Source organism: Protopterus annectens, chromosome 11.part0 (genome assembly GCF_019279795.1).
Source record: "Protopterus annectens isolate FY-2018-M chromosome 11.part0, PAN1.0, whole genome shotgun sequence".
In the NCBI taxonomy this organism is placed as follows: domain Eukaryota; kingdom Metazoa; phylum Chordata; order Ceratodontiformes; family Protopteridae; genus Protopterus; species Protopterus annectens.
In genome coordinates, this window is record NC_056745.1 from 1,194,302,317 (window position 1) to 1,194,318,269 (window position 15,953).

The following is a 15,953-nucleotide window of genomic DNA, read 5'->3' on the forward strand; positions in this document are numbered from 1 at the left end:
CCCTGGAGTGTGTGGTGTGGTGGGATTGAGATTTCTTTAGCTGTAACATTTCTAACTGGGCTGGGTCAGACATGGCTTTGAAAGTCGAGCAGAGATCGCCTCTTAATAGCTGAATTGAGACAGAGAAAAGCTGGAGTTTTTTGAGCCTGTCCATGTAGGGCATGTGTTTAAGGCCTAGGATCCTCTTCGTGAGGTACTTTTGTAACCTTTCCAGCCGTTGCAGATATTTAGTGAGGTACATGCCAAATGGGGCATTATACTCGATGATTGGTCTAATGAGGGAAGAGTAGAGAGATGATGACCTCTTTCTTCCTGGATGCGAAACGCTTGGTAATGAGATGTGCCACATAGGACTTTCTGACCACAGTGGCAATGTGGTGGTCAAAGGAGAGGTTGCTGTCAACCTGTGTCCCCAGATCTCTTAAAACACCTTCAGTGTTCATTGGGCTACAATCAGTGTGTTAATTAGTGGGAATTGAGATTTTCCCAAAGGGAATGACAATGCATTCTTTGGCATTAAGCTTAAGGCCATGGTTTCGACACCAGTCGTTGGTCTCAGTGAGGCCTTTCTGTAGGATGTCTGTATCACTTGGGGAGTTAATAATGGCTCCCAGCTTGCAGTTGTCAGTGAACTTGGTCAGCCAGAGTCCATCCGTGTTGGCCTGGACTTCTGAGAAGCAGATGCCAAACAGGAAAGGACCCAGCACCGATCCCTGTGGGACTCCACTCATGACTTATCGGCAGTCTGACTTGGAGTCTGATACTTTCACACTGTGGGTTTTGTCTGTGAGCCAGCTTGCAACCCACCTAGTGATATAGGGGTTGATGCCTAGTTTGGGGAGTCTACCAATAATTCCAGAGTGTGGAATGGTATCAAAGGCGTTGGCCAGAATGAGGTAGGCTGTATGAACTGCCTTGCCCTCATCCACAGCTCTGGTGCCTGACTCAAAGAAGTCAACCAGGTTGAGCAGGCATGATCTACCCTTCACAAAACCAAATTGCGTGGGATCCAGAGTTTGGAGATTCCCTATATCCTTGTTAATTAGGTCTATGATGATGCACTCGATTGCCTTTCATATCAGACTCGTCAGGCTAATGGGGTGATAATTCCCAGGGTCTGTAGTCGCTCCCCCTTTATGAAGAGGGATGACTGTAGCAGTGTGCCATTCTGTAGGGACAAAGCCAGAGGTGAGGCTGTGATTGAACAGGGCATACAGGTGTGGTGCCAGTACACTTTGTAGTTCATGTAGAACACAGCCAGGGATATTGTCAGTTCCCATAGAAGATGTATTCTTGGCCTTGGACAGTGCAGCTTTAACCTGTACTGCAGTAATGCTGGGTGCCTGTCATTTTTCTTGATGCTCTTTTGTACTTTAACTGCTAGATTTCCCTTTAATTTATTTCCAGATCTTTTGTTGTTGTTGTTGTTTTGTTTTTTTATATTATTTACTAATTTTTACTTTGTTGAGAAGTTTTTATTGATTTTTATTTATTTGCTTTGGGTACTTTGTGTACTTGAGCTGACTATTCTGATGTGCTGTTTTGGGATTCGTTGCATAGTAGTCTATACTTAACATCCAGGTACACTAAGACTTCTCTTTTAACCTTATCTGTTGGTTTCTTATCTTTGGAAATACAGTTTACATATTGAATCTGTAGACTTTTGTCATTGGTTTAGTTCTTGCTTATCTGTGTATTTATAAATAGGCCTACTCCTAGCCTTGCGGCCAAATGTGCACCACCTCTGTTTTTTTATTCATTACATTCTTTTCTCATGGTGCTGTCCGTCTTCTCACAGTGTAACTTATCTTTTCTTATGTAATCATTCATTCCTTTTTATTGCCTTTTATTTTTTCTCAAGCTATTTTTTGCTTGCCAGTTCCTATTTTCCCTCTGTCTAGGCACCTGCTCATTTTGCACAAGTGCAGAGGTGGCCAGCAGGCATGTAGCTAGACATCCTCAGTGAACTCAAGTGCATTTTTCCTACTAGAAATGTTATTACTCAAAGAGAACAGAATGCTTAGAATTGTCTAAACTAATGTTTACAGTACAGAGCTGTACAAAACGTGTTTATGCAATAGGAACACACTTCTAAAAATAGTCAATGTGTAGCTGTAGGCGACAACAGCTAGAAACAGTGTTTCTTTATGTTTATAAAGGGCAACATTTTGTGGATTGAGCGTGTTTTTAAATGATAGGTTTTTGGGCTAGCAGCATTAAGGCTGAGTACAGAATACAGACGTCTGGCTACACATATGATGGCCAATGGAGGCATGCTAGAATGTGTACTCTTGGTGGGCTTCTAGCAGTGCAGTTCCTTCCTGGGGGCAAAACACCCCAAGGATCCTCAGTGTTTCCTTCAGATGGTGCTCAGACTTTGACTCCCATCAGCAGCAGGTGATGGAGAACCATTCTTCTGTGGTCCCTAGCAAGACACTATTCCAGTGTGAGTTCTGTCTGCATCAGATCTGGCATCATCTCAAAAATCAGTTGTAAATAACACTACATTAAGAGAAAAATTCACTCCAAAAGTGTTGTTAAGGTACTTAGAAATAAATTTATTTGAACTTTGGAACATCTCCTAACCATCCATACGTTACTCAGATGTCTGTGCTATGTGTCTGTGAGACATGGCTAACTATTGGATGAAGCCTTGTGTAGATAGAATTCAAAGAAACCCATGTAAAGGTCAGCGTAAATAGGGCAAAAGCAAACCTCAAAACTGTCTCCTGTAAAAAAAAAAAAAAAAGGTTCCTGAACATGACACTTGTTTTAGAAATGTTTTTATCATTTTATGAGAGCTGAAAAACAGCATCATTAACTTCAGCCAGATAGACATGAGCCTTTACTTACCAAAATTTGAATGCCTGTAACCCCTTTTCATGTGTAATGCTATTGTAAACAGATTTATCATCCAGCATACAAAATCCACTAAATCTTTTCCACTTCCATATCACTTACTACCTGCAAAAACTCAGTAGCGCCTTTTAACCATGCTCTAATGTGGGACAAGAGAGATTTCAAACATTTTTCAAGAAATATAAAAAAATGACTGTTTCAAGGAGCCCCACCCATCTACAGTGGGACAGCAAATTGGACGATTTAATGTTTAGTTTACCTTTGGTAAAACCTAAAAATGTGAACGTTTAGGATTCTCCATCACCATTTCCTGTCTCATTTCCAAAGAAATCACCCAGAATCCTCTCAAAAATGTTTGAAAAGGTCATAAGGCAATTGCAGTTAATAATACAGTCCAGCAATTGTGACTCCTCCTCCTTTATATGCTCAAATAATATCTTTAGTATTTATCAAGCCTTTTGGGGCTTCTTTCTAAAAGGTAGACAAATTATTACCAAACAAACAAAACCCAGACTAAGCAGTATTTGCAATTCTTTAATTAATATCAACTGTTCCTAAAACCTTAACTGACGGATAGGAGGGCTTGAAACTTACAAGCTGTATACTTAAAATGTATTACATCATAATCTAATCACTATCACTATTGGTTTTCTCCTAAAAAAGATTTTTCAAATTCAGTTTTTTTTACAAAAAAAGCATTCAGATGTACAAGAAGCAGGAATAAACTTCAAACCATTATTAAGCAGACTCTTTATAGGAATGGATAACTCATATAAAATAAAATATTAATCAATAAATCTCCCTGGTAACAATTTGCAACTAAGCATTGAACAGTTTTGTAAACGTGATTCTTGTGTTTGCATCCACCTCCTAAATTTAAACACATTTAAGCACAGTATAAGACATTTAAATGTTTATTGTAGAAGCATTCTCTAAAGTTTAGGCTCAGTATTAGTTGCTGAGGAGCCATTGTCAGCATGTGTGAAATCCAGAAAAGTGTTATCAGAATTACACAAGATAGATTTAGTGGGGCAACTGGATCTTTTACATTTAATTTGTGTAGCAAATGGAACAGGTCTTTTATTAGAATGCCAAATGGGGTCTGTATTAGAACATCGAAGTTTCAAAACTTTGAATGTTCTAATATCGACCCCTAGTCAGCGAAAGCTGAAAACATCGAACATACAGCACAGCAAATTTTTTCCTAGGAAAAAAATAGCTGTTCCAAAACACATGCAACACAAGCACACCAAACAAACAGCAATCCACACACATACACCTAAAATCTTACACCTAACCCTACACTAAACTGTACACACACCACTAACTATCCACTTACCTTAACCCTAACCGTACGGTCCATCACTATCGCACTCCCCTCACCCGTGCCCTAACTCACCTACCCCGCCCTAACCCTCATGTTCACACAATTGCACACTTACCTGACCTGCACCCTAACTCACCTAACCCGCCCTAATCCGTACACACACCACTAACTATCCACTTACCTTAACCCTAACCGTACGGTCCATCACTATCGCACTCACCTCACCCATGCCCTAACTCACCTACCCCGCCCTAACCCTCATGTCCACACAATTGCACACTTACCTGACCTGCACCCTAACTCAGCTAACCCGCCCTAATCCTCACATCCACACAATCGCACACATACCTAACCCGCGCCCTAACCCTGACTCACCTAACCCGCCCTAACCCTCACGTCCACACAATCGCGCACATAAGTAACCCGCACCATAACCCTAACTAACCTAACCCGCACTCAATCGCACACTTACCTGAACCCGACCAGTAACTTTCCACCACAGCGCTGAAAATACCAAAGCAACAGAAACGGACAACCGAATTCTTTCCCTAGGAAATAATTTGGTTTTCTGTTGCTTCGATGTTTTCAGCTTTCGCTAAGTAGGGGTCGATATTAGAACATTCGAAGTTTTGAAACTTCCATGTACTAATATAGACCCTGCCAAATAAACTGTTTGTTGTGTTGATAGCCATTTAATTCTCTGCTTAACTTTTTAACTTTTGTTCCCACAGTATAGACTCCAGTACTGTCATTTTATCTGTGTGGGATTTTGCTGTACTTTATAAGGAGTATTCCTTGACAAAATGCTTAACTTCATCCAAATTATTATTTACTTCTTCATATAAAAATTGTTTAATGCCCATGAAACAGTGAGACAGTTAACAGACCTGTTAGAAACTACATGCTAAACCGCATGCCTTTGCTTAAGAAGAAAAAAATCATCAGTAGCACCTACCCTAGACTCCAAAGTAGCTCACAGTCCTTGCAGTGCTGGCAGTTTTATACACCAAATTGCAGCTGTGTAGTTCTTGGCAGTAGCAGTAAGGTCCTGTGATGCTTACTGTGTGGTCAGACAGGAAGTTTCACCAAACAACTTGACTAGATAGTAAAAGAATCAAAATCCAGAGATGTACTTTAATATTGCAGCACAGTGCAAAACAAGTACTGTAACTTAAACCCAGTTCTCAGATAAACAGAAACCAACTGTAGGAAATAGCATATGGGTCCAGATAGGAGTAGGTACAGGGATAAACTAAGAGATAACACCAGCCAAAAATTCACCTCTCAAACTCCTCTAATGTCATGTTTATTAATAACAGTAAAATGCCACAAAAATGTTACTGGTTTTGCTCAAAAACTTCCACAGACCTGCTATATATAGAATAAGATATCTGGTACAATTAAATGATGAATTAATAATTGGCAATCAAATTGTGTCATAAACATATCCAAGTTGTAGGCACAGTATTTTAAAGAGAGAACAATAGTAAATAGTGCAGAAATGGATAAAAATTGCATCACCATCAAATAGATGCTTATACAAATGTAGGAATAAAATATAAGTAATGATTCTGAGTGAAAAACAGCTAACAGGTAGTAAGGATTTAATTGTTCCACATATACATTTTCAGAGTGAATAATGTGACTCTATTTTTGAACCTTTTAGAATGGCCCGTGCATTGTGAAATTCGCAGGGAGTTTGTTTCCGATTTTGGAGATCGGTTGCTTGCCATCAACTTCTACTGCAAAACATGTAGGGTAAGCAAGTCTAATGGGGCAGGGTAGAACGGTCTTGTTGTAGCTGCGCTAACCTAGGTATGATCAGTTCATATGTTCGAAGGATAACTGGGATTAGTACAGACAGAATGGCTAGACACCATCTGCTCTTTTGTATTGTGTTGAGGGGGCCCAGTGGTACTCTTCTGCTACAAGAGGATCCTCTGATGAAAGTTAGAAGATTGTCTGGAGAGTAGGGAGTCTCAGCTTTTGTGCTGTGGGGTACATTTGCCTATTTTAGGAAGATTGTGGGACCACTGCTAGAGGGCATTGCATGCTTAAGTGCTTGGTGTGAGTGAATGAAAAAAGGCTCCCTAATCACGTTATTGAGAACCCTTAGCCTTCACTCTCTTGCTTCCCTTAATAAGGATATTAACTTGAAGTGGAATGAGTAGGTTAATTGTAAGGTGCATGGGGACCTGAGGTAATCTAACTCAGGTAAACTAGAAATTGAGGATAAGCACGTAAAATGCCTTTCTAGTTCAGCCTGTGTAGTGGATAGGTAAAACAGTGTTTAACATGATTTCCTGTACATGTGCCTTTCTTATTAATGACCCTGAACTATTAATGGTGTTTGTTTTGCCGTGTCGCATTCAACACTGCCTTTGTATGATACTGACACCCGGACAATCATCTTTTCATTGAGTTACTTTTCAGTCTTCACGACCAGTATTGTAAAGATCAGAATGCCAGTTGCCTCTTTTCTGAATGGTTGCTTGTTAGCATTACCAAACCTAGAATGGCTGCAAATCTGAAACACCTGGTTATAACAAGGCTTCTGTACTCTCACCTGTACAGAAGCTTTGTTATAACGAGGTGTTTCAGATTTGCAGCCATTCTAGGTTTTGTTCATAGGCAGTGTCTCAAACATTTATACAGCAAAAATGGTTCAGAATAATGGCATAGCTGTTATATATGTGTTTTGTTGCATTAAGTAGAAAACTTGATGCATTAGCTGTTAAACGTCTTGCTGTTTTCTTCTTTCGGAATTTAAGTCAATCTCACTTGGTACAATTCAATGAATACAACACACCCAGTAGTCTCACATGGCCTCTGGCAGTCGTAGGTTATTAATGTTAAAAAAGCACTGCAGTGGTTCTTTATTTTACAGATTTAGTGTTAGAACCCTGTATATTTACCTGGCAATTATACATTGTCAGAAACTGCATTGTTCCAGTGTTTTTGATCAAGGAAATTTGACTTTGCATGAATTCTCGCTGCAGAAAATCAAATTTAAAACATCTGTTCTGCATTTCACTCACTCGTAATTGTTGTTTGTTGAAGTCTTGCTTCACATAACTGAGCTGTTAACTGAGTGCTGAGGAGCAAACAATTGTGCTGTCTTTCAAGAGACACTGAAGGTGTAGCACTTGGAAGACATTGTTCAAATCTGAAACTAAACTTCAAATGATATTATTGCAACACCTACATAATTAAAGTAGATTTCCATTGTGGTTATCATCTTCAGAGCACCTGAAGTTTGTTTTTGAATAGCTGAAATTGTAATAGTAGATCTTGTATTTGTACAAAATTCATGTATACTGTTCAAAAAATGAAAGGACCCAGCATGGTTTTGTCAGTGCATGCTTAAAACTCTTGGTATTTTTTTTTTTTGAAGATTTTGTTATGAGCTATAGTGTTGTGTGTTTTGAACCCTAGTATTTCAAGACTTTGGTATTCAGTTATCAATATGTTTATTATTTATGGTGAGTATACAGCTATTTTAGTTGTTGTTTGTCTTATTGGCTGCTGTTTATTTTCTACAAGTTTGAACCTGTAAATGAATGCAGTGTTGTGTTTTGTTTTTCAGGTGGCAGAAGATCTTCAATTTCCAGTTTTGGGGGAAAATTGCTACGTATTGGAATAGAGCATTCTTGGCAATTATAGTTATATTAGTGGTTTTGTTTCTTGGTAAGTAGTGGGACTAATGGCGTTTCAAGTTTGGAATGTGTGGCTATTGGAGATAAGAACTGTAGGAGCATACATAATGGAAAAGTATTCTGGAAAAAAGGGTCAAGAAAGCAGAAGGAGCAGTACTATCAACACTGCCATTTTGTACTCATTACCTCGTATGGCTACTTCCCACTGTTATTCCACATTTAAAAGATGTACTTGATTGACTCTACAAATACTATCTCTGCATATGTATGTGTTGTGTTATTTTCACCTGTTGTCCTCTGTCCTTATTTAAAAACTTGTTTTCATATTAGTAATCCTGTCTCTCTTCAGGTTCTGTATTATGATATTATGGATGGAAAGGTTTAATCAACTATGAAGATCTTTTGGCCTTTGCAGACTATAATGCCCAAAAATGATTTGCTTGGGTATATGGAACATGCTTGGCTACATACTTGCAGGGTATCAGGGCATGATGTAAAGGTCACATTACTGCTGTGAGTTAAGCCCACACATAAAGGGTTTAGATTTAAACAAGTCACATAATTTTTCAGAGTGTTTTATTCTCCTTAGAAGTGAAACATAGTAAAATCAAGTCTTGACATAAATAGCCTGATTAATGCTTGATAAAAATACTTGGTTCTTAAATTATATGGATGTGATTCAACTTAATGCTGTTTTCAGTATTGCATTCTATGCTGATTTTACTGAGTGCTGAAGTCGTCAGGCATCCTACAGAGATGGATATTTTCTTGAAGGGGAAAAAAGAACATAATTGACTCTGGTTCCTGTGCTTTTATCAGGTAACATTAAAAACACTTCAGTTTCCATCTGGTCCATCAGTGACCATGTGCCAGTGTTAAGCTGTGTATAGGTCTAGTAGATTTCCTCATGGGCGCTAATAATCCATGATTAGTGCCATGTGAAATTATTTTTCTCTGTCTTTTGGCACTCTTGTGTTTGTTGGCCATCAAGTCTTTCTCTTACAATTTGCCTATTTGTCCTGTCTGAAGTAGGAGTCGGATGCTAGCCGACAGGTTTAATACTACATTGAATATGTTGTGATGTAGAAGAAATAAACTTAACATTAAGTGATCTGTTCAGAGTACCTTGTAACTATAAGCTTGCAGTGGGGTCTATATTAGATGATCGAACTTTCAAAAGTTCAACTGTCATATGGTCGACACCATATGATCAAATTTTTGAAAGTTCGAACGTTTTAACAGAGATCTCCGTACAGTGCGGAATGGGAAGATTTCCCTTTTCTGCACTGTAGTGCTATCTCGGAGTTGATATATTTAAAGACTGGGGGTGTGGGTGGTGCAGAGGGGCATGCCCCCCAGTTTAAAACGTTCAGGTAGGTTATTTGTGTAGTTTATTTTTTTAATTAGATTTTCAAACTTTTAAAAGTTTGATCATATGGTGTCGACCATATGACAGCCAAACTTTTAAAAGTTCGATTATCTAATATAGACCCGCTTGCAGTATATAGTTTAATTTGATAAAAGTATTATGTGATTTAGTATGTTCTGCTAAAAAGTGAAGATATTGCTCAGAGAGTTAGTTAACCTGCATAATAAAGTTTCCATAAAACTGTTTTCTGCATTGTATTGCTCATGCTTTGTATATTTTGTAATGAAGTAAATGTGCATTGTATTTTTTCACACATACCTATAAATGTATGTCTAATTATTAACGGAGTTTCTGCTGTTTGAGTGAAATTTTCCTGTAAAGTAATATACGTGGCATAACTTACAGTCACATTATTTTAATTTTTTAGGAACATATTTTCCTTAGTAAATTTGAAAGGACTGTATAGTGGAAGATATGAAAACCCATGGTGTGATTGTCTTTGACTTGGACAATATAGCAGTGATTTGATGTATCAGTAAGTAGCGAGAAAGTTCCTCTTAACACTTCTTTTGAGAGTCCATGCAGATGTGGGAGTGTCTTGTGTCATCTCACTGCTTTCTCATAGTACATTCTTGGCCTGGCCGGTTCACTAATGAACAGGTTAATTTGCTATTTACTGATGCCCCATGAATGGTTCTGTGAATCACTCAGTGGTGAACACAGTATGTCACTGTTGTGAGGAAGCCTTGCAGTGACTGTTTTGCTACCCTAACCAAAGCAAAATGTAGCAGCAGTTTTCTTTCCCCATAATTCTGCTACAGGGGCATACATCTGGGACAGTGCAGTCCAGATGTGGCCTCCAAACATTCTATATGCATTTTTCCTTAATCACAGTGTTTCTACAGTAGGCAGGAGAGCTAGGGCAAAGTTATTCTCATAACTTCCTTTTCTGCCCAGACGGGTTAAATTCCATGTGCTTTGAACTTACCTGTTAAGCCTCGTCTCTTCAGTCTGTTGGCTTAGCTGTCTGAGAAGTCTAGCCTGGGCCTTCACTGCCTGAAACTAATCCCATTATTTATCCAGTGCTTTTACTAGCCAGGCCCCATGTTACCCTGATAACATCACAGAAACTAACCTCTATAAAAACTGATCTTGGCAACTGGACAAAGTTTTCTAATTGAGCAACAGATCAAGAAATAGATCAGATTTTCACCAGAAGTTGAACTCTTCATCCTTGCCTTCATTAAAGGTGACTATTTTACTGTAAACTCTCTTTAGAGAGCCTACTCCTTCTTGGGACCCAAATTTTATGTAGAAAAATTGTCTCTACCACTTTCGAGCCAGATGCAAAAGTGCTTATTAAGTGTTTCTCTAGAAGAACATTTTTCTTTATGGCAGTTATTTTTACTAGAAGAGTTATTGAACCTTAAAAATATTCTAAGTCTCCATGTCTTTGTGTCATCTTTCATAACGTGTGTCATATATATATATATATATATATATATATATATATATATATATATATATATATATATACACACACACACACACACACACATATACAAACACACACTTCCAGCCTTTGTGCCTAATGTAGCTATAGAGGCTAACCTAGGGTAGTGCTTACTGCATTGTCTTGATGATAATTTCCAGCTACGTTTTTACGTTTTGTCTGTTTAGAATGAAGTATATTACAAAGGAGAACAAAATCTGTTTCCTTTAGTCTCAGAGAAGTGGGAGAAAATTCTCCAATGTTACGCTGTCTAGCTGGTTCTCAGACTGCATAATGTTTTGTTATGATAAATACGACAAACCCTTATCAAACAAACCTAAAGCATATTTGGCCAGAACTATGATTCTTTCTTGGCTTTTTTTCAAAAATGGTGCTGTAGATGATATTTATGCAGTTTTGACATGGGCTTCACTGCAAGACACTGTAAGCCAAATTTGATCTGAGGTCCAGGTCTAAATTCAGTGCTGGGATACTTAGGAAAATTCTGTACTAATGTTGCCTAAGTGGTCATTGAATGTACAAGGCAGCTGGACCAAGTGGCCGTTTACACCTTGTCAATACCCATTCTTTGGTGGTACAGGCCATTCACACCAGGGGGTATTTTTGGATAGCCATCCAGTTGTCTGACTCCTTTTTCAAGGAAAAAAAGTGTGTTGCATTACTTAATTTTGTGTGCAAGTTTGTTCCAGAGAACGAGTAACAATTTAATGACAAATGTGTCTCTCCACCTTGTTTTGTATATTTGCCTAAGCAAGTTTAGATCACTGGTTGTAGTGTTAGTGGGACTATTTGATTTGTCAAGCTCTATGAGGCCTTGGAGTAGTGGATCCCTAATGGCCTGAAAGGTTAGGCACAGATAACCTAAAGGAGTCTATAGGGCACTGAATAAAGGAAAGTGCTTTCAGCCTGTCCTGGTACCTTTTGTCTTTTAAGCTTGGGATAATTTTAGTGTCCTGGTACCTTTTGTCTTTTAAGCTTGGGATAATTTTAGTTGGAAACCTTTGGGGTCTTTACAGTTGTCTGATAAACCTTGTAGGTTACATAGTAAAAGAGGCAATGTATTTGATAATAGGCGTGATTAGTGTGGAGTATAGGGGTGAGAATTTTCTTGGATCTTGGTGATGTACCTTTTGTAGTCGGCTGCTCCAGTTATAATGATTTCCTAACCACTTTTTCAATGTGATGGTCAAAGGCAAGAGAATTATCTACGTATGTTCCAAAGTCCATCACCTCACTTTCATTTTGAAGTGGGTAGTTATCGATACTGTAGGATGAATGATGGCACTGCTTACCAAATGTAAAGATATTACACTTTTTAACATTTAGTTTAACTTACTTTTGAGCACCAGCTGTTGACATGTTGGTTCCATTTGGAATTTCTGTGCATCAGAGGGGACTTGAGAGTGACATCCACGTTTGCAGTCATCCGCAGACTTGGTTAGCCATAACTCCCCATTTGTAATTTGATACCGGTAAAGTATATGTTGAATTACAGAGGTCCCAACACTAAACCCTGAGGAACACCACTGGCCACCTTCATGTGTGGTAAGGACAGATCAGCCACCCTCACTACATGGGTTCTATCCGTCATCCAATTTGTTAGCCACCTAATTACTTATGGGTTAATTTGGAACTCATTCAGCTTATTTAGTATGTTAGCATGTTGTACAGTAACAAAAGCCTTATCCAGGTCAAGGTAAACTATATGGACATTATGTCCAGTGTATATGACTTGTGTTTTTCTCTCAAAGAAGTTGACCAGATTCAAAAGACAGGATATACCTATAACAAAGCTGAAATGCTGGGGGTTAATTAGGTCATGTATGATGCTTTCCATTGGCTTTACAGGTAAAAGGAGTCAGGCTAAAAGATCTGTGGTTTCCAGTGTCAGTGGTGAGTCCATGTTTATGACCTGGCATCATAACAGCTGTGCGTTGTACTTCATGGACAAAACCAGTGAATAAGCTCAGGTTGCGTAGCTGTAGGAGCAGGTCCACTAGGGCAGCATTTGTATTGTTTATTAGGCAACCAGTTGTATTATCCGGCACCATGGATTGTGTTTTTTTTGTTTTTGAGATTACTTTAACAAGTACTATTTAATTATGGTGGAGGGGTTGAGATTCTGTGGGATATGTAGGCTTTGTGTAGTTTTTTTCAGGGGTGAAATTTACACAGAGTTTGCATAAGTATTTGTCGTCAATATCTTGGGTATTGCAGTTAAACTTGAATTTAGAGGCTTCATCATCTTAGAATTGTAGAAGGCTTTCATGTTTGAAGTCTGTAAACTTTGTGCTGTTTGCAATTAACTGCTTGGAGATTTTAAAAGAAAAGGTTACTACTTTGTGAATGGATTTAACTGGAGAAGGGAGTTACCAGGTGGATAGTTTATATTGATACTACATTGGTGAAGACCTGGTCAAGTGTATTTTGATCTCTGGTGTGTTCCTTGACAGTTTGGCCCAGGGAGTTTTTATTTATGAAATCAAGGAGTTTTGGGGTGTAACCTGCAGTTGAGGTATAGATATCCTAGTTTATCATCTTGTACTTTGTCTCCTAGGATAAAGAAATTCCTGTTATTTTCAAGTTCATCCAGTATATTTAGGAATCTAATATGGCTTTCTGGGAGCATAGAGGTGGTTCTGTGACATGCTGTGATCTGTTACTTGGTCCTATTTAATGTGGTTTGGATCTCTAGCAGTACAATTTTTGGATCTTTAGGAATCTGTCTAGAAGTAATGTGGTATTTAACAAGTACAGATTGTCCACAACATTTACTTGGGACAGAGTCCTCAGTTATGCTGGCAACTTTGTCCTAAGGTTGAAGTGAGAAGACTGGTTTATGTAAAATAGGGGCAGTATGTACTTAACATAATGATCTCCATGATCTGTGCATACCCACTTCAACAGTCCCACCTACCTTTCACCATCCTTGTTATTTTACTTTGCATAGAGACCTACTGGATATGGCTGCTGGCCTTATGGGGTTCTGAGATGATATAGCTTGTCCTTGATGCAGTCTCAGTTTGGAGAGAAGAATAGATATAGTGCATTATAGGAGCAAGGAGAGGAGTTTTAGAACCTGAGAGAATCAAAGGTGCCTTGCAACAGTTGCTTGTATCTATCTGCAGGTCTTATGGTTGATGTGTTTAGACATGGATCATAAAGGTAAAATATAAATTTCATGTTTTAATTTTTAATAAGTTGGTAAATTCCTGATAGATAGTGATGGAACATTTCAGGCTGTTGAACCTCAGAATAAAAAAGCCTCCTTGAAACACTCAGTTCGTAAGGTGGGACAGCAAAGTAAGTGGATTGGATGAGATATATAGGCTGTGTATAAGTGGTTTAAAGTTAAGGGGTTCAGGGACCTAGGCAGCAAGACCTTTCCCTGTCATACATTTGGTTGGGGACACATGGCTGAAGTGACAGTCAGCTACAGAGAAATATGGCTGTTAAAGATTCCCTGTGAGCAAAGAGAAGAACATGGTACCTTGCCCACAACTTCAATAACCAAGTGCACAGGGAAAAAATAATGTCCATGGCCCCCAAAGCAGCATGAGACAGCAGGCAGAATAGTAGGCACTGGCAACAAGTTGGCCAGTGGGCTTGTCAGTAGCAGTAAAAATGCAGTGCACTATGGGCAATGCCATTGTAATTGGTGTATGTAGACCACTACCCCCTTCACAGTGTTTAGGGAACATTACCTAAAATGCATACTGGAGCATAAATGTGACTAAAGTAGCATGCAGGATTTCCTCCATGCTGTAGCACACTTCTACATGTTGTAGTTACATAAGCATGTACTGTACACTGAGCCCAACACTCATTACTTCTTCTACCCCAATGCACTTAGTTGTTAAAGCTGTGAGCATGACAGTGTGTGCTACTTTTTGCCATGGCAGAGTGTGCTATGTTTTGCCCACAGGGAATTCATAATAGCCATATTTTTCTACAGCTGAATGCCACTTCAGCCATGTGTCCCCAACCAAATGTATGACAGGGAAATGTCTAACTGCCTAGGTGCCTGAACCCAAAGTTAAGTGGAGATCTAACAGCATGACACTGCATTAGGAAGACAGTGTTGTCCTTTTAGAGACTGGCAAAAGCTTGGATTTACTCAGGGTATTATAGTGGTGCTCAAGCTTCAGGGCTTGAACCATATATTTGGGTATTTTATGTGCATCACTTTTTTCACCCTAAAAAATAAAAAAAAAAAAATGAAATGATCACCTAAATGATTTCAAAATAGGGATGTTCAATCATATTTAATTGACTGCCATTTTTTATTGAAACTTTACTATTGAAGTCAGTAGTGATGGCAGAACGGCAGGGCTAAGGAAGTTTATCCTTAGCCCCAGGTTGGAGTCTCAGAGTTGGTGTGTTTATAGACATGGGGGTGGGTGGGAGTACTTGGAGATTTGCTTCCCCATCAGGAATTTTTTTTGTCTGCTTCTGTTGCAGTCAGCAGTGTATGTAGATCAATTGACAGACTTGTTAATCTATTGTACAATTTTTTTCTAGTGTGATATTTTGCTGTAGATCTGAAAAATCTGAGGTGGGCTGCAATAATCCAGTGTGGGTTTATGATGCCTTTTGCTGTGCTAGATTTAGCTTTGGGGTTAACAGAGATTTTTATGACAACAGCCTAATAGTGCCTTCAGTGTGGCTAACAACTTATCCAGATGAATTCTAGAAGTTATTTAAGACATTTACTCAACCATCTTAACTGGTGTACTGAGACAAGACCTCCATGTGATGACTGAGTCCAGATGTCAGTAATAAGGTAGATGCAGTTGGCTGTGCCAAAGAGCACAGCTATTTTTTTAAAAGTGAGGGAGAGTCCAAGGTCTTTGATACAAGGACCATTGCAGGGTTTCTGTAAATTGTGGCTGGGATTCATAGAGATTTGCACAGCAGCTAATTACGCAGCTGAAATAAGGAGACTTGTGGTGCTCTGCAACACTGCAGTTTATAGTATTAACATTAAGTTGTGATTTTTATATCTATGAATTATTAACTTGAGCAGTTAGGCATCTGTTAGGGAAGCACCCGACCAGCCTGCTAGTCTGTAGCAGAGGTGTGTGTGTTTGTGGGTGTGTATGCATATATGCCTATAATTATATATAATATATATGGGTCTACTTTGGTTTACTGAAGACTCATTTCACTGAATTTCAAAACACTCACACCACATCGCTGAAAGTTCAAATCACTGAAAACTCATTTGAC

At 38.8% G+C, this 15,953-nt stretch overlaps 1 protein-coding gene across 2 annotated transcripts in view; it reads left to right on the forward strand.

Annotated features, from left to right (window-relative positions):
• Positions 1 to 15,953, forward strand: part of BCAP29 (B cell receptor associated protein 29) — a 614,367-nt gene that overhangs the window by 169,639 nt on the left and 428,775 nt on the right. For both annotated transcript variants that reach the window (XM_044088551.1, XM_044088552.1), the window contains one exon: positions 7,773 to 7,873. In XM_044088551.1, coding sequence (XP_043944486.1) covers positions 7,773 to 7,873 — 101 coding nt within the window. The remainder of the gene's footprint in view (positions 1 to 7,772; positions 7,874 to 15,953) is intronic.